Source organism: Saccoglossus kowalevskii, chromosome 1 (assembly GCF_978046115.1).
Source record: "Saccoglossus kowalevskii chromosome 1, keSacKowa6.1, whole genome shotgun sequence".
Classification (NCBI taxonomy): Eukaryota; Metazoa; Hemichordata; class Enteropneusta; family Harrimaniidae; genus Saccoglossus; species Saccoglossus kowalevskii.
In genome coordinates this window covers 16,856,579-16,882,332 of record NC_140641.1, presented here as the reverse complement: position 1 = coordinate 16,882,332, position 25,754 = coordinate 16,856,579, and the positions used below count along the sequence as shown (strand labels likewise).

Genomic DNA, 25,754 nt, shown 5'->3' with positions numbered 1-25,754 from the left:
TTTGCGCATGCGTTCTAAGATGGTTTACTAAAGCGAAGCGCTGAAGCTAGAATTTTTTACAATTTGTAGATATTTTCTATTTTTAATCTATTTATTTACATATATTACCTATGATGAATAACAAATTCGATGCGTAAGTATCCTTAGTTTTCTTCTATTATAATCACCGGCGTAATCAATCAATGGCATTCCTACATCAGGTATTTTGTTTGCGTTCCATCTCCCCTCTGAGTGGTAGAGTTCACCTGTTCAGTTCTCATGAATTGTTTATCTGTTTGAATATTCTGACGTAACCGGGTCATTTACATATCTTTGGACCTGTGCTGTTGATATCAACGAGTTTCTATGCCTCTTCTTCGACAATATAGGTACAACGTACCATATTTATTCACTATGCCAGTTTGCTGATATAGTTCAAGTGTGTTGTAATAACCCCCCCCCCCGCCACCCGCCATGTGTTTTACGAATTTAACCACAGTTACATTTTTGAGACATCTGTTTCAAACAGTATAGAGACAGCATGGACATCATAGCAATACCAATTAATCGAGCATGCATCATGGCCAGGGTGTTAGCCAGCCACCAGTCCACCCATCAAACGGACTGGCAACTTTTTCCCATTTTTCTGTTCTTTTATATTATTATTTGATAATTTTACCAAAATCTATTCAAAACCATCTACACATTTTCATGAAGTTGAATTGTTTTGGACTGGCGCAGTTGTAAATTCCTGCCTAATATCCTGATCATGACCCTAGTACATGTAGTTCTATGCCGACAAGTACATCGTAATGAAAAGTCAAAATTGATATCAGCTATCAGTTTAGTTTTTTTTTTTAAATCAAATACCAACAGCACAATGTGACACTGCATGTCAACTTTTATTTGAGGATTGTTGATAATTATGGTTAATAATATCGCATGTTGCAATCTCCATCCAGTCATGGAAGTAAACACATTTTGTTAATGTTAAAGGGCAGTAGTCGTCATGCCGCGTCCTGTTCGACTTGGGACTTGTAGTGATCTATACAACGCATGTAAAATACATTGTTTATTTACATGAAATTCGAACACGCGCTGTGCAACGACCACCACGCTTTACGGTGCACTTTGCTCTGCAGATAGTGTGGGATTACTGTGTATGACTATATAAATGCAGCTGTTTTACATTTATTATCATCGAGTCTTAACCCTCGTTGGATCCAACAGAACAATACCAGTATATAGTAGCCGCCCTGGTTACCTTTCTATTATTTCACATATTCAAAGGACCCACAAAATAATAGGGCAGTAAGCAGGCTAGTATATAGCGGTTCCACTGTAAATTCCAACTATCCTAAGTAGACTAAAATAAAATACCACATGTCATTGTGAAACTTGAAGCTTATACTTGTCACTATAAAATCATTGTCTTCTGATGATCCTGATACATAAAGTCTTGGAACATTACCATGTGTAAAACTCCCCAGGACACTTCCCTCATGGCAGCAAATCACAGGGATGATGAGTGTACAGAATCATACACCTACATGTATGGAAGAATATAATCTGTAAACAAGACTTGAGAAAACAGTTGACCAATTGAAATTATGACATTCTAATCCGAACAATGTGCTTGTCATGTTGCTGTGTATATTGAATACTGCTACTTATGCAGAAGATATTTATTTCATATATTTGTTTTCAAGACTTAAGGATGATGACAGTGGTGAAGACAAAGAAGAAACAGAGATTGCGGATCATAAAAAGTTGTCACGGGTTGTACAACGGGTAGGTGGCCATATTTGAATAATAATAATAAATATCTGTATAGCGTTCGTATCCCCATTAGGATTTTAACTAAAATGCAATACAGATGTGAAGAAACCAAAAACAAACAATGTGCTTCCTCTTCCTCTCTTAAATGTGCTTCCTCTCTTAAACAAACACCCAAATACTGTATTTTGTTTTAATAGTAGTTCATACTCTTACGCAAATGCAAGAGGTGTGCTGTATTTTAATAATCTAGCTTTCAGTAAATGCAATTTTGGTTTATGTGGAAGTTCCATTGGTGTTACGCTTCTAATATGGTAAATATGGTACTTTAAAACTGGAGAATAAATCGGTTTAGTTTTACTGATTTTTAAGTTGAATTGAAGGTTATATGTCATCTTGTTCATGCTTTCATTATTATATTTCACACAATTTTGATACCAAAAATTGGAGTCACTGATCAATTTTTTGAGAAACAAAAGTCTGAAATATCATAGAAAAGACTTGAAATTTGAATTTTTGCTCTGGTTTCTATGGTGAAATTATTTCTTCATATCTCAAAGTTTTGCGAAACGGTTATTATCATATGAGCTTATTATCATATGAGCTTATTACGAGGATTCTTCAAAGTATGCACGAAGACAGTACCACAGGATATCAACCGACGCACAGCGGAGGTCGATGTGATGGTGTACTGTCTGAGTGCATACTTTGAGGTATCCTCGTAATAAGCTTATTATTATACGTCCAAGGATACATCATTAGAATGCCGAAATCCAAAATGTTTAGAACAGAATCAGCGAACTTCTTTGTGTGGAGTTCGATCAAACCCTCGTGGTAGCCATGTTTGTTTTTTCATTATAGAGAACGCTTACGCGCGTAATCATTCCATATTTGGAATTCGCATTTCCTAATTTGATAGAATGAAAATACCCCATGAAATACAACAAAATCACAACACGCTGTAACTTATTGCATTACAGTGACAGATGTATAATAATTGATAATAATGCTAATATTGTTAACAATTTCAAGTATTTGGTCATTTAAATTGTCAATTTCCAATTGACTAATTGTTTTGCATTATCTACAATGGGAAGTTCTCTCCCATAATCATTGCATGTATGTACTGGCAGTAACATACTCAGTAGTACAAGAGTTGAATACCATTAAAACTGATTTAATGCAATTTCAAGACAAAGTCAACACAGCGGAGCTGTTCATATTACTGGTTGTCCGTCGTCGTCAACTTTACAATTTCAACTTCTTCTTCAAAACCGCAAGTCAGAAAGTTTTCAAATTTGATATGCAAGTACTTTGGATGGTTCTTTCTCAGATTTGTTCATTTCATGTCAAAAAATTAGATATATAGGTACTACATGTGGACTTCTCTCTGATTTGTTCATTTTGTAATGATAACTTTAATTCTCTAATTTTGATGAATATTTTGTCATTTTTGGTAAAAAGTGATATTTTTGACTTCTCGTTAAAAACCGCAAGTCCAATTGCTTTGATATTACATATATAGGTACTGCATGTGGACCTCTCTCAGATTTGTTAATTTCGTGGTGATATCTTCAATTATCTAATTTTGATGAATATTTTTGTCATTTTTGGTAAAAAGTGATATTTTTGACTTCTTGTTAAAAACCGCAAGTCCAATTGCTTTGATATTACATGTACATGTATAGGTACTACATGTGGACCTCTCTCAGATTTGTTAATTTCGTGGTGATATCTTCAATTATCTAATTTTGATGATTATTTTTGTCATTTTTGTAGTACCGTTGCTTTGATACTATACATATTGTTCATTTTCTAATAATATCTTCTGTTCTTTAATTGAAATGTGCATTGCTAACAGCGGAGCTATCTCAGGCGACAGGCTGCTTGTTATAACTATTGATTTTGAATTCAACAGGGTCCAGTAAAGCCTAGTCCTGGTGAACACAGACTGCAGTATGCGTATTCTTTATGGTTCTCAAGGCGAACACCAGGAAATAAAACTTCATCAACTAACTATGAACAAAATATTAAGTTGGTCGGTTCTTTTTGCTCAGTAAGTATTATTCCGCTTTTCTAAATCAATTGACGTGTATTTAAACTTTCATTTTTTTTTTCAGGTGAAGCTTTCAAACTGTCTTGTTACCAAAAAATAAACCTATTTTGACCTCTGAACAGGTACTGAGAATGTGACTCGGCACATCATTTATCCAGTCTGCATGGCAATGGCATTATTTATCTTATTTGTGTCTTTTTCGATTTCGTTTTCCCATTTTCAGGTTGAACAGTTTTGGGCACTGTACAGTCATTGTGTTCGACCGTGTGATCTATCTGGCCATAGTGATTTTCATCTTTTTAAAGAAGGCATAAAACCAATGTGGGAGGTGAGAAGTCGTTTATGTCAATGTTTTAAATTCAGTATGCAAATAGTAGCACCCACAGGGATCACAGAAGAACAAATACTGTATTGTCTCTATATATTAGTAGCACATGCACTTGCGCAAATAACGTGATCAAAATAAGTGATATATTAATAATTCAATACTGTAAATACTTTATTTTAACTGGAATTAATTTTCGCTGAAAAGACTTTTTTTGGGTGTTTTGTATGAAATTTATTTTCACTGTTTTTTTATGACTTGAATGTAAAATATAGGAATTATTTTCACTGAATCATTCCTTCAGCAAAAATAGCAAAAATTAGTTCCAAGCAAATATAAAGTGCAATTTTCGGTTTATATGCTCTAATAAAGCAAATACAGTGTTTATATCATAGTCAAATTCAGTAGGCTTGAAATTTTCTCTAAAAGAATGAGCAGCCGTGATTTCTTGTGACTAGTAGATCCCTGCTTAGAAAGACAATTGAATATTTAAATTCTTACGGCTTTCACAATAGGACATTTATGATATCATTGGATTTTAATAGTAAAATTTAAGGTATTTTTCCTTCATTTATATATTCACAGAGTGTAATACCACACTTAAATATGACTTGCAATTACTACTAATATTTTAAAACCATTGTAAATAATATGGTATCTGGCCATAAGTGTAACTAGGATGTCACAATGTTATCTGTTGGCAGATTTGCGTACAGTGTACAAAGCTCAATTGAAATGACACTGAAGGGTGCATGAAAGTCTTCTCAACCTGTAAATCTTGGATCATATCGAGGCAAATTATCTGTTTTTATCGACAAAAAAATGTAACACTATTTATTGAATCAACAAAAATTATTTTCTTTTTGTTCGCACACACACAAAAAAAAAATCACCAGCCAGTAAGATGATTGGCGATCCACTGGGAGATGCCAACAATTATTTTGTTGACCATTGCCATGGCAATGGTAGTATAGGAATTTTGGGGAATTTTTTCACCTAAATACAGGTGTGACCAGCTTATCAATTTTGAACAAAGTCAGTAGAGGCAAATAATCACAGATAATTTAGTAGACTGAAAGGCTCTCTGCTAGGCCTGACAATACTCGCATTGGGCTGATTACTTTATGAACTTGCTTGTAAGACTTGAACACTTAATGAACTTAAACATTCAATGCAGTCCAAGACTCAGTAAAGTTAAATGTTTGTTAGACTGGAAGTGTTTATATTTTGTCATTGGGAAATTTGTTGTAATGCATAGTGTTGACGCAGTGGAAGCACTGCCCTCAACTCAGAAACAAAATAGTAACTTTGGACACACACTCAAGCAAAGTAGAAAGAGATATTTACTCCATGATTCGTAGGGGGTGAGACAATCATTTTTCACTGTTGCATGGCAATAGTGGTGCAGGAATTTGTTCAGATTTTTCTATCTAATTGGAGTGCAGGTGTGACCTGCCTGTCAAGTTTGAACATAATTGTCCAAGCCCAAAAAATTACAGTAGAGTTAATAAGCATATTGATTAAAAGGGCAATCCTAGCTGTAACAATAGGGACAGTAAACAGGTCGTGCAAGTCTATAGATTTTAATAATATACGGCTTATTTTAGTCCACCTTTTCTGCAATATTCAGCATCTCAAGAACAACTCAATGGATGAGAATGTAATTAATACGCTTATGGGCCATGTTTATGATTTGTGGTGTTTATAACATTTTACCGGTACATGTAAGATTAATTTTTACCAAAAACTGATTCTTTGTTCATTTCATGCTGATACTGCTGAAATTAACTATTTTTCTAATATTTGGTCATAAATTATTTTTCTGCACAAAAATGTGTATTTTTAGTGTCAGAGATCATGGTTAATGCAACAGGTTTCTGTTGGAGTTTATGCATTATAATCTAAATTATAATTATTTTGTTTCTGTTCAACAGCATGATGCAAATAAAGGTGGTGGAAAATGGATAGTTCGACTGAAAAAAGGACTTGCTTCAAGATGCTGGGAAAATCTGATACTGGCTATGCTTGGCGAACAGTTTATGGTTGGAGAAGAGATCTGTGGTGCTGTTGTGTCTATACGATTCCAGGTAAGTGAAAGCTTGTGTTGACTCACTTTCAAATTAGAGATTTGTTAGTCTTTGAATCGATTTTTATGTTTTTGTAACCTTTGAAGTCTTGTTTACGCTACTTCTGCTTTCGTTACATGGAGACAAGATTTCAATATGAAAATAAAACTGCCTTTAGGGGGTTTGACTATGTTTTCGTAACCTTTAAAGACTTGTTTACATTACTCATGCTTTTGTTATGTAGGAAGACATAATTTCAATATGGAATAAAACTGCCAATGATCAAGCGACTACGAACAGGATTCGAGACACTTTAAGACGAGTGCTGAACCTACCACCCAACACTATAATGGAATACAAAACACATAACGACAGTCTAAAGTAAGTAATTTTATATATAGATGCCTTCAGCTACGGAACTTTACTACATTAAAAACGCAAAGGCTTATGGGTAGACACTTGTTTGTGAAAAACCACACGGTATGACAGTTCTCTGCATGCGCAGGTGATGACTTCCTAACTTTTAGATATCTACATACATTGTATAACCCTCTTAAATATTGATTCAGATCAATTTTAACAGACTGATACATTTCTTAATATAATCATTCATTTGCCTGTAATGTTAAATTAAGGGTGATCAAGGCAGTTTCATGATGGGAAAAAAATTGGCATCTCAGACAAATTTATTTGAGATAAACGTGATACTACACGAGATAACGAAACAAACCTATTTGATGCAGTTTCAATAGTTTGTCTTATATGCTAATACACAAGTAATGGATACAACTCAGAATGGATAATCTGTTCTCGCATGAGAATCTTGCACATACAGATGAAACAGACCAATGCGTTTTTGCATTGTTACAAGTGCCTGGATGACTCGTAAGCTGTTTTATCAACTTATTTCGGGGCTTGCAGACATGTAATTACATTAATTGTATGCTTAAATATCAAGTCTAAGTGTTAGTGGTTGAAGCAGGAGGGTTGTCACCTGTGCACGTGCAGGAATTGAGTCCTAAGCGATGATAACAACACACATTAAAAAAAGCAAAGGCTCATGGGTAGATGCTTGTTTGTAAACAATGACACGCTATGGTCATCTGACGCATGCGCAGGTGACGACTCCCCCGGCTTTAACATGAATAAAATCAGAGGTATAATTACTTGTCTAGACAACGTCGAGTGTAATGATAATATATAAAATGCCTAATGCAATTTTCTTTTCTTTCACACAGGGATAATTCAAGCTTCAGAAACACTGACATTTTCATGAGATAAACACTGCCAATAGGAAGGACCCAGCTCTTTTCTATTGTCACAACGTATTAATAGCATTGAGCTGTACATATGTACGTCAGTTAATCCGTTATCATGTTTTTGATATCTGAACTATTTCACTGACTACAATCATCCCTTGTACAATGCAGAACTGATTTAAACAAAAGCCATTGTAATATGTTGGTTAAGTAAATGTTAATTAACTTTTCTGAAAAAGGAAACTGTTATTCCCCGCCCTGTAAAATTATCTGAAGTTGGAAATATAAAATAAAAAATGAATGACTACCATAATGCAGATTCAGTACAAGATATAACAGTATGTATTAAGTTATTGCTATAGTAACAGAAATATGCATACATGTTTGGGTATAAAAGTTTTATCGCTCTTTCAGTTGATGTCATCTTTCTGGAAAAAGCTTGTTATAAAATGGCTGCGAAAAAAAGTATAGTAAATGGCTTTCTCCGTTTTTAAGCTCTTTCCATGTGAGATCTGTTACTTTAGTTGTAAATATTTTCCCTTACTGTGTATCTTCATTATGGCTCATTTTGGACTTCACATTACAGATATGATTGATATACAATAACTTCAATTGGAGTTTTTTGATTTGTGGATAGTGTTGAAGGAATTTGAAATGAGCAGATGTAAAATCATATATCTGAGTGTTCCATTACATAACAACATTGGATAACTTGATATGTAATGCTGCAATACTTAGATTGAACGGATTATTCATCTTACTCGACCACAGATATCACAAGATTGTTTCACAGTCAGTCGCCTTATTGTGTCTCCCAGTGATCTGGTATGTTGGGGGGAGAGGGGGTGGTGTTGTCCCAGGAAACAACTTAACAAAGTACTGTGCATAGCTTTCGTTGAAAGCTATTTTTATTGTTGTTTTCAATATACCTTTCATTCTAGTACAGTTGAAAAAAAGTTGCCATGTAAAAAATTGTTTTCAAAATGAAAAAATAAACTTATCTTTTGAAAAAATACAATGCTCGGTTTTGTAATATCTTTGTGAAAGTTGAGTAGAACTGTTCAATACACTGTTATTCCCTTCTTTGACTCGTATGGACGCCATTCTTGTATAGTTGGTAGACCTGATGAATTGAGTAGATTAGTATACATTTCCCCTTCAAAGAAAAATTTTCAATATGTCATTTATCACATGCACTTTCTGAGCTACTCGTTAATGATTGTATTACACCAAGAATTGAAGATTCATTATTGTAATTGTTGCGTGCCCCAAACTATGGTGAATGCCTATCAATTACTGTAAATGTACTCTGTTGAACAACAAAGATTGTCTGTATATCCCTCCTTGGTACAGAAAAACAAACATCCTTATTTTACATCTGTGAAATGGTAAAGATGATTTATTTGTAGAGAAAAATTACTGTAAATGTTTTCAAATAAATGACATTTTCACAATTGTATGTGATTGATTAAAGAAAGACAAATCTAATAGTAGGGTATTAGTTGTATTGTAAAATAGTTTTGTAATAAACTAAGGGTATTTTTGAAATGAAACAAACATTTCTGTTTTGATTGCATAAATTAAATCATCTATAACATGTTCTCAATATATTTATTCAAGTTACAGGTCAGTCAACCTCTGATTTAAATCAAAGTCAAAGCCATAATTCGAAATACCTCTTGTATAACAAGGTTTGCTAATTTGATGTATTTGATATATTTGTGGGAAGGGATGAGTACTAATACCGGTAATATTGTCATAATACTCATCTGTTTTGGAGTTATGACCTGGAAACCCAACTTTTGTTGCACAGAGAAGATTGATCAATGTCTCGATGTCCATTTATTTGTCTGTTGTATGACCTATGAGTAAAACTTTATTTTTTATGAATAGAATATATGTCAAATTCGTTGGGAAGTCAACTTAAGTATATATATATATATATACATATATATTCAGTGTCAAAAACTTGTTGCAAATGTCTCCATTCAGCAATAGTCATAGTCAGCCATTGTAACCCTTCTGCTCAAAATGCATGGTTCTTCATGTCATTTCAAAGTACATGTAATTCTGTAAAACACAAAATAATGAGATATATGACTATGGGCGGAAGATAGAGATAAACCATGTATAACCTTTGAGTTGCCCTCTTACTTTGCAAATTTGTGACAAATATACACTACATTGTGTACGAGTAATTAGATTGCTTGATTTGACCTTGAAGTCAGTTACTTTGTAGGTAAGTTTGTCTAAAAGGTGAGAAAACAGTACCCTCAAAATAAAATGTGTGAACAGTTAAAAGCTGAATATCTATATTTATGCTAGAAAAAAATAACGTACTTTTTGCAAAATTTATGTTTTTAGTTTGTTCTTGTAGTGACGTTTGACAAATTTGTAAAGTGGGAATGCAACTTTTGGTTTGCAGAACTACCATATACTGTTATGAGTATTTTAGTGATTTACGTCATAACTGGTATATTTCTTTGTTACGGTTGAGTATGTTTACTGCTTTCTTTTCTGTTGTCGCCACGTTGCTATTCAAGTCGGCAGTCGCACTGCTGTTCACACAATACATAATGTATAGATAGTGTATATGTGAAAAGTTCACTTGACCTCGTGTGACATGTATTTACGTACTTACCACAAGGAATGCCCCTCCTAGTATTATGGCTTTCATTTTAATGTCCGCGTCTTCTGGAACTACAATTAAAAACGGTGAAAAAAATAAGTATCATGTCATTTTAAGCGCAATGAAACGTGGTAACTGAGTTGCATACACTGTAATATATACTATGATCCCGTAATATTGCTGCTTGGAATTGGTATCATTGTTATAATAGTGGTATACTCTATATTTGAAATAGTGAATATGATAATATATGTTCACACATGTGTATATATAAATAACTTGACAATATCTATAAGCGTTTGCATTATTACTTGAGATACATACATTCAATTACGTAATTTTCATGGTCCATGTTCGCATAAAGCTTTTTGCCACCCCACTGTTTACGTATCATTCCCACCTCTTCGCCTTGATCGTCTTCGATCTGGAGGAAATAATAAAATAATTATAGTAATACCAATAAGCCATTCCACGAACATATATGTAACTGGTGGTATTAGCTGACGAAATGGATGTCTCGGACATGCATGTCTGCATTTAAATAAGCATGGATGTCATGATGTGGCTGGCGGAATTACGATATGGCATTATTATGTCTCAGACATACTTAATTTTCTTAATAACCGCCTTTATTGTTGATTCTCTGTAATCCATCACAAACCCAATAAATAGTTCACGTAAGATACTGACTAGGATATGGATTCGTAATCTTACCGGGAAAAAGAGATCTGTATAACACCTACACGGACACGCTGGACTCTTTATCGTATAATAGAGTTCTTCTTCACTATTCAGTACATTTAATGTTGCACCACAAAAAGTCCATCTATGTGTGAAATTGTATTGAGGGTGCATATTATCAATATACGGGACGTGAAAGATGAAATGAATCTGAATGACGAATTACAATAATCAACGTTGACTCGAACCATCTGAAGGCGGGCGTATTCTCCGTGTAATGCTAAAATATTTATGCCGATAAATAGTTTATATTCCGATTAACAATGGTCAGTTTAAAATGTGAATGACCAAATGCCCAGTGGATCAAACGCAATATCAATACCAAATGTTAAACATGTGCCAATGGTGGAAGCTGAAATACGGATATAACTCAAAGTTCGAAGTAGTATGCATAACTTTTGTTTATTTTATGCATACAAAAATCTAATAAGTTGTCGTAGTTTGGCTTAAGTTGAGTTGTTAGTGTATGGAACAAAATTTTTAATTAATATGCCAATTTAAACAAATCAAATCATTAAATCACTCTCTGCCATTATTTGCTACTCAAATTATATTTAACTATAATTTATTATCAGTAATATTTTGGATAAGTGTATGCATCGCCTTCAATGTTTTGTTGTGGGAGAAGGGAGATCGAATGTTACCCAAATTATGGACCAGAATTTTATTTATATTTAGTTAAAAAATCATTATACAGCCAGCTCGCCCGAGAATACCAGTATCACCACAGATAACGCCTGATGATTACGTAGGTATTTCTACTAATTGCACTATTAAAACAGTGTTTACAATGATTCTAAAAAATCGATTATGAAAATTTCTTGAAGTATTCGTAAAAATCAAGCTGCTTTTAGACAAGAGCGGTCAAAAAAACAATAAATGTTACACATGCATAATTAAACGAGAAGAAAGAAAACCAAAATAAATTAATTTTCATTCTCATCACCGCCAATTACCTCTTATTACAAGAACACATTCAATAAACTGACCCACTTTCAATTTTAAAAAACTATATCCTAATTTTTATGATGGTAATGAAGAATTATCTAATCTTAGTTTAGTACGAAATCTTGGGGTGAAAATCAGAAGAACGTCTCCAAACTCATCGGGGATTTCAACCTTCAATGCGCATTTTGTAAGTTCGTCTCTTGCCTCTGAGGCCATTGTGAATAAGTCAGCTATCTATCTGAATGCCCAATGTAGTATCACCCTTGCGCATGATGTATGACCCGATAAGCAAACAACGTTACAAAACGGTCATGTCTCCTACATATTTATTCAAGCTCTCAGAAATTGTATACATTGTAATAGACACACGTGCAGTAACTGAGAGGTTGACTGAATACACTAGCAAATCGCGTTTGGGCGTGTTACCTTTAATTTGCCGTTGCGTTGTCAGTGGGGTCCCGTAATTACATATAAAAGGGGACAATCTCCATGATATAGTAGGACTACAAAACCTCTCAAAACAAATACACATTGTATGTTACTCACTTTTGTTTAACGTAACCCAAAACATCTCCCATGGGAGTCTGAATCATGATTTTCTCGAGACAACAGCAACAGAAACACGCATCACATCGAACAGGTCTTACAAAATGCAGAATCTTTTCTCCCTCTTCGTTTTTGATGGCCATGTCAAACCGACGTGCTGGTCCGCACCAAAATCGACTACAACACGAGGTATCTATAATTGTTGGGAAAGGGGGTTGCATTAGCAACTTAGATACTATATCGCAGTAGGTATCCACAGAGAATTTTTTTCAAACAAATCTACCTGAACTTGAAATTACAGAAAAAAAATTATAAGTTTATAACAAACAAAAAAATACACATATTTTCGGAAATAAGACATTTACAGCAAAATTATCATGAACAGAAGTGAAAGAAATAATAACAATATAATTATATAATATAGGTTTGCTAGAGAATAATACAAATATTATTGTTATGCAATGTAGGAAAAAAGTAAAGAAATGAATACATATATTGTTTTAACGAGTCCTTGTTTCATTACGACGTGTATAATCATGTCATGATTTTTATTGGCTATTATACTTAGAATTTTGTAGCAGTTTTCACAATTGATGATAATTTACTGCGTATTTGTTACAACTTACATTCTTCCGCTTCAAAGATTTTCTCCTTTGCTTTGTTGGAAAGTGTGTAGGTGTTATTGGTATTACAGCCGACACCTGAAAACATAATATCCTCGGGCTTAGTCGGGCATACGTACAATAGATTAACAACATTCCAGATAATAACGGTGGAGTAGAATATCAATTGCGACCTGTCTGGAGACGCACACGTCCGAATAAATAGATAACTGTGGCAACAATCGTTGCATGGATGCTAGAAAATCTCAGTAGCAAGTATTTACTATTGACTATCACCTGAGGCGACAAACACATCATAGTTCCAATACGGACGCGGCAACGACTCATATTAAACGAGATTGTGTGGAATCAAGCGTGGTTGTCTTAATTGCAAGACACATGCCAATGTCAAGGATATCAGGTCAGCTCTTTCACTGTCATAGCCAACTGTTGTTACTTTCCACTATGTACTTATGTTTAATATCTGCTACGCATTGTGGATTAGAAATTAAAAACCGTTGGGAGATCCGTGGTTAATTTAAATTGACTTTCAGGTTAGAGAATTTGTCAGAACGTAAGTCGTTTAAAAAATAATTGCATCAACCGCACGAGTAGTAAAATGAGTTTATAGCACGACCATTCACGTTTAAATGTTTGAAGTTATTGGGCCATATGTTAAATGTCCCCTTGTCTGATCTGAACTCTACGTCTCATGTGGGCATATTAGCGTCACACACTGTGAACAAGGTTGTTGGCCATGGACACAAATAACCATTATATCTAATTTTAGTGTTATATTATCTTTGGCCGTACAGTAATGTGTTCAGGCATTTGTTTGTTTTTCTTCTTTTGGTTGGGGCCATACCTGTCGTTAATTGTTATGATAATGGAAATAACAATCGATAACGGCGCCTGGAGACCTCAATGAACTGTCTCTACCAAGCAAGAATGCGACTCTGTATATAGTAACTACTGCGTCATAGCATATACCGTGCAAAACACGGGGATAAACAACATTACACATGTGTGATCATAAACACGGTTCTACCATTGCAAGAAAAGGAAACGCCATACTATAGTGACCGGGCATCCACCCCTCGACTACCCAATGTGAAAAATAGTTGCATGTTTCACGTATTAATTTAATTTATGTACTCATGTAGCTCGGTATTTACACCATCAACTCGTTAAGCGTAAACATAGACACACGTTAAGGTTGCATCTTCTTCAGTATGTGACGATAAAGTAAATGGAATTATTCGTGTTCTTTTCACTCAGTTATTCATAGTTATTCATTATAGATCTCTAATTGGTATGTTCAGTACAATACATGTACTGTATGTACATTTAAATAGGAGACGCTCTCGTTTGAAGGCGAATATAAAATCCTCCATTCATATGAAACCAATTGGGAACGCATTTGCCCGTTCATTTAGTTCGTATTTCAGCTACATTGCGGCGTGCTAACTTGAGCCTATGCGTGAGTTGCTGCTGTGTTTGTTGGTTATCAAATTATAGTTACGCACCGTGGCTGATCGGAGATGCGCAGTATGCTTGCTTACCTAATGTATCCAGTGTTTGTTGAACCCGGAGATGGTCGGTGTCTGCCAATATACCGAGGCCACTTGGAACCCCACCTGGTGTGTATCCACGTGAAAGTTTCGATACCCATTTCATTTCCAGTGACTCGCCAGTGGTCGGCCTTGGTTGCTGTGTTACTGGTGTTCGCGACATATTCGGTTGACGTTTCCCCTCTCCGATGTACAGACTAACGGTAGCTGAAGTGAGTCGACACGTTTAACCAGGTAAGTAATTTGCATACAATCACGTGGTTTACAAAATTTTGATGCTGGGCTGGCATTTAAAACTTGTCCTCCAATACTTTGACCATGATATATAGGGTGCGGCCGGTTACACAAATTATTCGCTGAAATAGCTCCGAATAGCGTAATTGCAGACAATGAAAACGATGAGATCTCTAACGGTGATCCACTCCCCCTTGACCACAGCGATGATGATTCTGTGCAGGCGTCCCTGTCGCAAATATTTCCACCATTGTAAACGTACACAATTAAAGAGTAATGCATATGTTACTGATATACTGTGACAAATTTGACTTGTTCTTTTTTTTTCAACTAGCCATTAATTAAGGCCCACGTTGCTTGATTTGATTAGCCAGGCGATAAATAACAACAACAACAATGGGAAACAATAGACTGTTAGTGTGCATTTATAATTCAAACAATAGGTGTTATTGAAAGAGACCGTAGTTAAGTACAAAGACACAAAAATAATTGGTTTATGCATAGTTTAAACTTAAGTTAAGTTTAGACTTAAAGTCTTTTAAGGTCTATGGTTTATGGTGAGAATTGTATAGCGGGGCAATTAAAAAATGCGCAAACAATCTTCTCCATCCGTGTTCCGTTTCAGTTCATGTGACTGAGATCGCCATGAGAATGGTAAAACAAAAATACATATTATATATATATATATATATATATATATATATATATATGTATATATTAAATATATAAATATCACTGGGATATTGAAACCAATATTCAAATGCTAAAACCAATAAAACTGAAATGAAAAAGATCAAAATAACATAATGATGTTTGAGATGTATTAACTGCGGAAATCTTATTTATACAAGCAGATGACGTCGCCGTGCTGAAAACATAGTGAATAATACTGTCACTCGCTTTTTACAATCTTCATACGCTTAAATGCCATGCCAGTCATGTCAGTGTCGTGAATGTATGACTGCGCAACCACAATTAGATTAATGCCATAGTAAATGGACATTATTAGTTTGTTGAGGACCATTTACACCAAACATTTCATTGCGAACTATTCACGTGCAAGCTGCAATGCAAAGGAGGGTGATAAGGCGTGCCCGACTCAAAGTCCGCCTTGGAAACAATTGTGTACTACTAGCACAGATTGTTCACAAGACGGTTACCAAGCCAGTAAAAGCTGTTGACATTTTAGTCAGACATTTGATCCTTTATTGTCATTGCACTGAATCCATGATATCATCGTAGATAATGGGACACTGTGTGTAGATTTCTTTGTGTTTCCACCTCTCTGGACGCGTTTTTGTCGCATATATCTCTGATTTGGCCCAGATACTAACCATACTGTCCCAGGCAGGGCAAACTATCTACTATCTATGGTTGAGTGTCTTTTAGTTATGTATTATAAGCCAAAATTGCTCACATATGTTAATGGTTTCGACAATACCTGTGACATACATGCATTTTTATTATGTTTCTGAGTGGACGTATATTTTATTGCAGGAAAAGCGTGATGATTTGGGCTGTGACCCCGAACGCTCGTGTTATTTTTCTGCCATGATATTTCACATGTACAGGTGTCGTACTACAATTAAACCGCCCATAGCCGATAATGTAAAAATCTGTAAAGCAGAATTATCTTCTACTAAAAAAATCAAAACAGCATCATAATATGAGTTCCAAATTACGATTCAACCAAAGATGAATAGACACTATAATATGCCAGTCCGCTATTTCAAAACTAGTTGGTCTTCGCTAAAATTTCACTTCAAAGTCTTCAAAATATTTTGGCATGATTTCATTGAAACATTTTGAAATACAAACAAGTATCTCTTTTTGCCGGTAAATGCACCTTATCAAATTATATGAATATATATAACCCACTACACAGATCATCAATGACCAAACTAAGATTAAGCGCACATGTTTTACAAATTGAAATGCGATATTAATGATATTGAGGATGAGGAACACTTTTTGTTAAAATGTCAGCTATACAAACATCATGAAACACAGATCCTTCTCAACACAATTAGAAAATAAAATTAAAAAAAAAACAGCTGTCTCAAACATATCTAAATAAGTAATCCTTACTTATACTTTATAAATATGCATTTCTAACCCATTTTCGGGCAAGTTTGTTGTTGTTTTTTGTTTTTGTTTTGTTTTTTTCTTCCAGTGTATGTTTTTTTTATTCTGAATGTTTCTGACATAGAATGACAACCATGCTTTATTGTACTTTGATCTATGACCATTTTTAGAATACGACTTCAATGAAGACTATTATTATATAACCGTAGCGAGGATAACACAGAATGCGATAGATTCATTGAATGTACAGTTTAGTATTATAATATATCACACCAATACATGCATGCATATGGAGTAGTTGTTGAATCGAGATACATGTATAACCGATAGTTGGCGCGCAATATGTCCACCTCTCATGCTAGACTATAACCCTTGAGAAGAGAGAAGCGTTCACTGGCGAATAATAGATTATATTTCGTTGACATTTTCCTTATAACCGATCTGACTGACAATGAATAAGTTGTCTATATTTACCATACCACTTCGATCATCGCTTGAGTTCAGTCTCAATAGAAAGCAGTGTTCTCCAGTGCTGTGGAGATCCGGCTTTTCATTTGAACAATCGACCAGTCTAACATAGCGCCGGCTGTGTTGGTTAACAATACCCCAGTTTGTGTCATTGAAAGACGTCGGATTAAATACAAATTGCAAAGTAAATATACTTTCTGAAGTGTTAGGGCGCAAGTCAGTAAAATGCAGCTGAAACATACTGGTTTTATTTAAATACGCAGTTTGGACGAGAACGTGTCATTTTTAATATTGTTGTTTGATACTGTATGTTGATGAATACATCTGAGTTTTCGTTCGATGAAACGATTACATTTCCAATACGCATGTGCACCGGCTGTGTTGTGATACGTACAATAACAGTCACGGCAATTCATTGCGTATTTAAGTGTGTTTTTTTTTATTTTTCACCTAACAAATACTGCTGTGTGTCCTGCAAACACAACATGTTTAGTTAATCATGATGAACGATAACCCGATTTGTTCTACAGCATGAAGTATCGAACACGAATACTTAAGAAATGCATGTTTTCGCTCCTGTTTAAAGTAAATATATCTATAGTTTCAAAAGAAAATTGAAGAAAAAAATGAATACCAGATTCGACCCAAATTACTACACATTAGTTCGTTACAATTGCAGGGAGATTCTTCAAGATACATGTACGTCTTGTAAGTTGCACGTCCATTTACATTTAACAAAACGTTTGAGTGAAATGGAAACCATGGCTATTTATAGAAAGATTGGGTTTTCTGGGCGTAATGCCTATTTTTCTAGGAGAGATTATTTTTTTCTCAAATCAGTAGATACCACAGCTACTAAACTGTGTTTACTGCCCTATTCGTTTTCTGCTAAGACCTGGGAGCATCATAAAATCTAACCATTCCACCACGAGGCGGCGCTTTCTACTACGACTATGCAAAACGACACCGGTGTCTCAGTTGCCTTTTGTCGCGGCTGTTTTACCCGGGGGTATCCGTATTGCTAAATATTTTGCAGTATTTTTTTTTTCAATGTCCGTGTTGTTCGAATAATTTACCATGGAAATAATGCGTGAAAATGATTATGTAATTTAATATGTAGTGTGTATGGATATTTCACATAAACTTGGACTTTGTGCCTAGTTATATGCTTCTGCTCGGACTAAATAGGGTTTCATACCCCGGACACAACATGGCGACTTCCAGCAACATGGCTGACCCGAGCCCGGACGACGGACGCCCCACAACAACACAGTCAACTACTCCTTTACCGGTGAAACCGTTATTTGAAAAGGATTTTGGAGGATCTGGTTTTACTATAGACAAATCCGACGTTAAGTCTCTCGAAGGTACTGTGGTTTATATCTCTCGTTAGATTGTCTCAGTTCCATCCATCGTTTCTCGTCGCCAGATATCCCCGTTATATATATATATAATGTACTGGTATATAACTTGTCCTGTTTTTGTTTTGTTTTTTGCATTTGATCATAGAATGGTGGTCAAGAGACAATATTTCATATCGTCGTGGTGGAATGATGTCTGAATGAGATCGATTTCATTAAATTCGTAGCGTCTTTGAAGTAAATCTAGCTTTCTCTCTTTCACCCACAGCGCTGTCTTCGGTGATGAGGCAGCTGCGTGGTGATCCGTATCCTAAGGATACTCTTCTCCTTCTCCGGGAGCATCTAACAGATACTATTTGTTTGTTTGTTTTGTTGTATTTATACTCGTGCAAAGGTGGCAATGACACTTCTTAAATTACTCAACCATAAGAAAACTGCGCAGGAAAACTTGTACGGCTGCAGCCTGCATGCATAAAACTGATGGGCAAAACAGACAAAATGATGGGGTTATTAAAAAAAAAACAGCAAACAAATTAATTAAAAGTTTAAAAAGAGTTGTTTAGTGGTATTGCAATTGTACTAAATCACCTCTGGCTTTAATGTAGGTCATATTTTTTTTCTCCATTATTTTAATGAAAAGATGAAAATGATGTTTATATAGCAAATTTATGGTTATCAAATAAGTATTTCCAAAATTACATCATATCTGTTGGACTTAAAAGTAAAACATCTTTCTGAGGGATTGTAATTCTTAAAATTGACTAAAAGCCAGTGAGACATTTCTGTGATTAAAAGGTCGTTCGTGTTTCACAAATTTGTTGGTCCATACAAGAAGCATAATGATGAACACATGAAAGTGATGACAACCCCCAAAAAATTAAAAAATGATGAGATTACGCCTACGATCTACGATGGCTTGTTAAGGCCATTCACTGTTTTTAAAATTTCTCACATTTTCACCTGTATTTTTCGGCTTCATTTTGAATTTCCGACATTTTCACTTTATTTTACACCTCGGTGGAAATATTTAAACCATGGTGAGAATAATTTTCTCCACGGTGGAAATATTTAAACCGCGGAGAAAATTATTCTCATCGCAGAAATATTTACACCGCGAGAAAATTATTTCCACCGTGGTGGATGGCCCTAACAAGCCATCGTACACTTCAGTCTATATAATCATACTCTGTGATGGTCATGTGATATATCCCTATATTGTAGAATGTTTTCAGGCACAGGAAATGAACAGTGTCTACGATGTGTACTGATCGTTTGTATCATGTGTCACTGTTTTTATCAGCAGAACAAAGTAATGTTACAGTCTCCACTGGTGTCAAGCGCAAAGCTGATACTGACAATCCTTCAGTCCCAGTGCCAAATGAACTAATGGAGCTGTTACATTGTAAACTCTGTGGGATCATGCTGAATTCTCAACCCCAGGCACAAGCCCACTACGAAGGCAAGCTTCACAAGAAGAGATTTCGGCAATACATCGCCCAGCAAAGCATACCTGCTAATCTCCCTCAAAAAAAGGTAAATTCACATCTATTATACAGATAAGATATTCATATTTTCTTCTTTTGTCAACAAAAACTAATTCTACATCAGATCCCTGCACTGTTAAAGCAATGGAGTCGTCACCTGTGCACACGTCAGATGGCCATAGCGTGTCATTGTTTACAAACAAGCGTCTACCCATGGGCCTTTGTGTTTTTAGCATTTGTTGTTATAATCACTTCAATTCCCGCACGTGCACAGGTGGTGGCCCTCCCGCTTTAAGCAGTACTACAACAAAATCAGACTAGATTTAATTCAACATAGAAATAGTTTTACTAAAGGTTTGTGCTAACAATTCAATTTTTATTTAACATACAACTAAGTTTATAAATTTTTATTTTCAGTTGCCAACATGTTTTGAGGAGGATGATCCAATGAAAAACAAATTCTCATTCTGCGAATTGTGCAGTGTGTCTTTCACGTCAGTGACACACGCCAATTCACACTACGAGGGTGCAAAGCATGCAAAAAGGTTACGACCGTCGCCTCCCGTTCATTCCAAATCACCTAAAAAGGCTTATTTCTGTGCAGTGTGCAATCTGTCCCTAAACTCTAAGATTCAATATGACCAACATATCTCCAGCAAAAAACATGAAGTAATATTGAAGGTTAAAATGAAAGATAAAAGTGATATGCCGCCACCACCGCCTCCTCCCCTGCCAGCTGAAACTCAACAGCCTCTTCCCCAACTGAAGTTACCACCTCATTTGCTCCTGCAGCAACAGAATGGACAAAATCAGGAAAAGGGAATAACCGAAGAAACAAACATTTAGTTTTCATAAGTTTCAGCTTCTTGTTTCAGGTTGATTGCCTGATTTGATTTTAGAGGCAGGTTGCAGATGCAACACTTTGACCTGTATTGAAGTAATAACACTTGACCTGGAAGACAAAAACAATTTAATGAAATCAATAGGTCACGACCAAGAATTAGTTCACCAGTATGTGCGAGAATTCTTGTCTCCACATTGCTAAGGTTTGCTGACGCTTGTTGAAGTAACTTGTATAACCTTCTTTGTTTTGTCAAGTGGCAAATTGAATTGGGATCTCAATTTGCATTCCACTGCAAAATGAACATATGTACATAGAAGATGGAAGTAATTAGCATCAACTGGCATGATATCCCAGTTACCATACTTGTCTGAGTGTTTTGATGAGCTGTGTGAAACTATTGCTCAGAATACGTTTAAATAATGCCTGGCGAAACATGAATACGTCTTGTTGTAAAATGTATTCTTTTTTATGTGTCAAATTCACACTGTATTTAAATTTATTATATCTCAGTTCAGGGTTTTTTTTAGAAAAAAACTGCAAGAGGGAGCACTCCAATTCAGCGGAGCCACCAAATGGGGGAGATAGGGATAGAGTTTTTGATAATTCTAAGTTAAAATGGAGCATTCTATGTATTCCTTTGAGCCGAAATTGTAATCAGATAGGTCACAGTTGAAGACTGTGGCCACATGTGATCCCTGGTCAATCAGAATTTTATGGTTGTCAGAGGATCTGCTCCCCAGCGTAAGGCGATACATGGCCATGGTATGAGGGCGCTGCACCCATGTTCCCTTGTTTAAAAAAAATCCCTGTCAGTTTCACTGCTTAAGATTGTGTAATAATAGCATTATCAGTATGCTTCCCGTTGCCGTTGCCGTTTTTGATTTTGTGATTATTCAAAAATGTGGCCAACAATTCTGAACTATTAGATGTTTAAATTGGACTATTTTTTTTTGAAAGATGCCTAAAGTTGACAATGGCAGTAAAAAGGTGAGGCAGTTTACCAACATTTATTTAAATTATGTACATAAATCTGATTTCTACAATTACATTCTTATGGATGTGTATTTTGATGGAATACTTAAAGTTGGATTTCGGCAATTCTACTCGTTAAGATGACTTATAGAATTAACATACTGTAAACACAAATTAACATACTGTAAACACAAATTACCATACTGTAAACACAAATTAACTTACTGTAAACACAAATTAACATACTGTAAACACAAATTAACATACTGTAAACACATATTAACATACTGTAAACACAAATTAACATACTGTAAACACATTATTCATTCGCTGGGTTTTATTTTAATAATTCACTAAATAAAATATTTAAACTTACATCAATTAAACTTGTTTCGCTGGAAAAACCTGTGAATTTAAAACATTGATAAAAATAAATTAAATCCCAGTAAAAATTAATGATTTTACAGTACTTGTTAATAAAATCGTAAAGTATATATTTGATGTCTTTGCTATATACATGTATAGTGTACGTATGATAGTTACTGATAACTAAGTTTAATTAACTGATAACTAAGTTTATTGATACATTTTCTCACATGTTAACCCATTGTATATACTACTGCCATGTATGCCATGTTTATGAATGGCCGAGAAATGTACTATACTGCCCTCTATAGTCTACAACTATTTTTTGTTCTTTTCATTTTTTGAATGAACCATAGTTGCATACAGATATGCATGTTGCTCAAATTATTAAAAATGATAGTACCATTTGAATCTGCTTATATATATATACTCACACACACACACCTATACTTCTTATTTTATGAATTTAAGACTTTAATTTTTAATTTCTCTATGGTAAAACAATGTAATGTAGGTGAGTCACTTTTAAAGTGGGGAGTCGTTACCTGCACATGCGTCAGATGGCCATAGCGTGTCATTGTTTACAAACAAGTGTCTACCCATGAGCCTTTGCATTTTTAGCGTGTGTTATTGTTGCGTGGGACTCAATTTCCGCACGTGCACAGGTGACGACCCCTCCGCTTTAAAGCAACCATAGATACAAAGAACCAAAGGGCTTTTTCTTACTATATATACAATGTCTTGTTAATGTAGAATTGTGTCCGTCTTTTGTCCCTGTTTTTGTGTGTCGTATAAATGACAAAAACAAGGTTGCACGAATTGGATTATTGTAGTAATAGCTGTAACTATTGATATTCTTTCTCTGATTGTTTTTATTTTTAATACTTAAATCATAGCATAGACACTCTATATCGACCTTGTACACTAAATCACTTGCAAGTGAAAAAAAGATGGCCGGGAGGGGGGATGGTGTTGAGGTCTTCAGAGAAATTTTGATTTGTCAAGCAAACCTCGAGGGTTCTGATACAGAATGACAACTTACCAGGGCCCTGAGCGAAATGACGTATATGGTGTCATCTTGAAAGGCTAAGCCTTTCACTGACTGCCTCTCACTGGTTATTTCATGTGCCAATTCCTATAATAGTGTGTGTTCTGCACATTATTCTCTACGGCCTCTTTCATGTGACTGATTTCAATGCAATGGCGGCTACCGGTACTCAACCCTTAGTTTTCCATCTCATTTTATGTGACATTAAACTTGTGTAGGATTACTTTGTCCATGCAATCGGGCTAAAACAAGATTGAAGTATAATTTATTTTAAGCATTGACATACCACTGTTATTTATGTAAGAATTTGCGCTACTAGTATAGCAGAGACACTGGTTGTGTTTCATAATCCAATTTTTTTTAGAAAAAATATATTTTTATTTTGCTACCTTACCTTTTTGATTACAATGCGATAAATACAACTATATCTTTACGCTGTTTGTTTATTCAAATATTTTCATACCAATTATGAGTCTTCAAGCCAAAATATGAGTTCATCATGGCAATACAGAAAACAGTTTTTCTAAAAACAATGAAATTGTTTTTGTTTTTGCATTGGTTTTTATGGTGATAGTATTTTTTTTTTATATCTCACAATTTATTTCTGATACTGGCAGAAAAAAAAATGGTATTAAATGTAATTAAAATCGATTAAATCATTAAATTTTAAGTAGTTACCAGTATGATAGTATTCTCCATTATGTTTAATGGAAAGTCATCTCTGCAGAACACATGTTCATCTTCAATTTCACTTAACCTTTTCACCACATATTCTCAAAATAGTCCCGTTTATAGTCTTCACTTTTCTTCATAAGATTGAGACAAAAATAGCCAAATTTTGTAAGTAAAAACTGAAAATTTACTCAGTTTTCAGTATAATACATTGAAAAGTTTTTTTCCCCACAATTAGTGAACAATTTTAATTCTCCTTTAAGCCACATCTTAAACTTCATGTTGCTTACAAAGTATATATTGAATTTTTGACAAATACTTGTATATTCAGGGATCAAAATACCCTGGTGCACACTGCACTATGCACATAGATTATTAGCTCGTGCAAGTAAACTCAAAATATAATGTGCACACTGTGCATGTAGCAATGAACATTTTCTCATTATATTCACTAAGCCTAAATTAAGTTCAACCAACATTGTGAGACAACTAAAAAAAATCAAATTCTTTCCTGATTGCATCAATCGAGAACCCGTAAATTTTATTTAAACTTTAAAAATGGTGCATTTCACAACAAGTTAGTGCAGGTATATTTCAAATTCAACATGCACACTATGCATGCAGAGAAAAAAATTCTATTTCAATCCCTGATATTCTTCAAGTTTTATTCTATTAATAATTAATTTGATGCATGAAGGCTTTGATGAAGAAGTCAATGTGATTGGTGAATTGAAGGACCCGGCTGGGTTATCAGTGTCACTCTTCCATGGAACATAAACACATAACGCTAACATACTCTGTATTTGGACTTCTGTATTTGCTTCATTAGTAGCGCTGACGTAAATGACAGAGGCATGTCTGTAGTGAAAATGAGTCGAAGTTTAAAGATCCAGCTTACAATAATTCATTTTTAATAGAGCAAATACAATATCTTGTGAGATGTATGACTTCAACAATTTTTAATGATTTTATTAAATGATTTTTTCAGGTTCTGATTTGACTATCATTTGGTAATGCTTTTGAATGGTGTTCTAAATGGCGTGAATTCTCAAAACCTTACCCTTGTTTTGAATAACTCGCATGTAATCAAAATATTACATAATAGCCCCAAAACAAGGATATAAACTTATCATTTTGGTAGTGTACACATAAAAGTAACATATGGGTTTCCAAAACAATCTTTCATAATTTGCACTTTCATAATGAAACAAACTATTTATTGTTTTTGTAGAAGTAAAGTGTGTATCTGACTGCATACTACTGTTCAATAAGTTAAGTGGTTGTCGCACAGCGCGTGTTCAAATTTCATGTAAACAATGTATTTTACACTGTGTTGTATACGTTGCTATGAGTGGCCTATCGAACAGGATACAACGCAACAGTAAGCATTTTCAACTCAAAAAAAATCTTAAGTTTGTAATGTTTATATTCATTGTCTTGTGATCTCAACAGTAATTAAAATTCATTACAAGGTCTCAAAACAGATGTGTTCCTACTTCACAGATGAGCAAAAAATATGATTTGGTGTGAATCATTATTGTGAATTCTTTTTTTTTTTCTTGTATTAAAGTAAAATAAAAAAAAGTTACTACTGTTCGTGCGTGTCATCATAGGAGTTACTTGTTTGATCTATACTGCGCCATGTATTTATATAAAGAATATTATAATGTGTTGTTATATACCTCTCTATGGAATTATTCTTCATATCAAGTTCATCATTTA

At 34.6% G+C, this 25,754-nt stretch overlaps 3 protein-coding genes across 3 annotated transcripts; 2 read left to right on the top strand and 1 right to left on the bottom strand.

Annotated features, from left to right (window-relative positions):
- The first annotated feature begins 16 nt into the window (after positions 1 to 16).
- On the top strand, positions 17 to 8,479 carry LOC100377349 (eukaryotic translation initiation factor 4E type 2-like). The gene is made up of 7 exons (XM_006823885.3): positions 17 to 133; positions 1,689 to 1,770; positions 3,674 to 3,811; positions 4,035 to 4,139; positions 6,071 to 6,223; positions 6,447 to 6,583; positions 7,441 to 8,479. The coding sequence occupies exons 1-7, from the start codon at positions 111 to 113 to the stop codon at positions 7,481 to 7,483; spliced, it is 681 nt and encodes a 226-aa protein (XP_006823948.1). The 5' UTR covers positions 17 to 110; the 3' UTR covers positions 7,484 to 8,479.
- On the bottom strand, positions 8,339 to 14,739 carry LOC102809741 (phospholipid scramblase 2-like). The gene is made up of 7 exons (XM_078014294.2): positions 14,490 to 14,739; positions 12,952 to 13,026; positions 12,326 to 12,518; positions 10,805 to 10,916; positions 10,415 to 10,514; positions 10,103 to 10,161; positions 8,339 to 9,531 (listed from the first exon to the last, which is right to left on the bottom strand). Exons 1-7 carry the CDS (start codon positions 14,659 to 14,661, stop codon positions 9,505 to 9,507), a joined length of 738 nt encoding a protein of 245 aa, XP_077870420.1. The 5' UTR covers positions 14,662 to 14,739; the 3' UTR covers positions 8,339 to 9,504.
- Positions 14,740 to 18,485: 3,746 nt separating this feature from the next.
- LOC102809624 (zinc finger protein 385D-like) lies at positions 18,486 to 25,713 on the top strand. The gene is made up of 3 exons (XM_006823896.3): positions 18,486 to 18,652; positions 19,950 to 20,179; positions 20,548 to 25,713. Exons 1-3 carry the CDS (start codon positions 18,496 to 18,498, stop codon positions 20,974 to 20,976), a joined length of 816 nt encoding a protein of 271 aa, XP_006823959.1. The 5' UTR covers positions 18,486 to 18,495; the 3' UTR covers positions 20,977 to 25,713.
- The last annotated feature ends 41 nt before the right edge of the window (positions 25,714 to 25,754 follow it).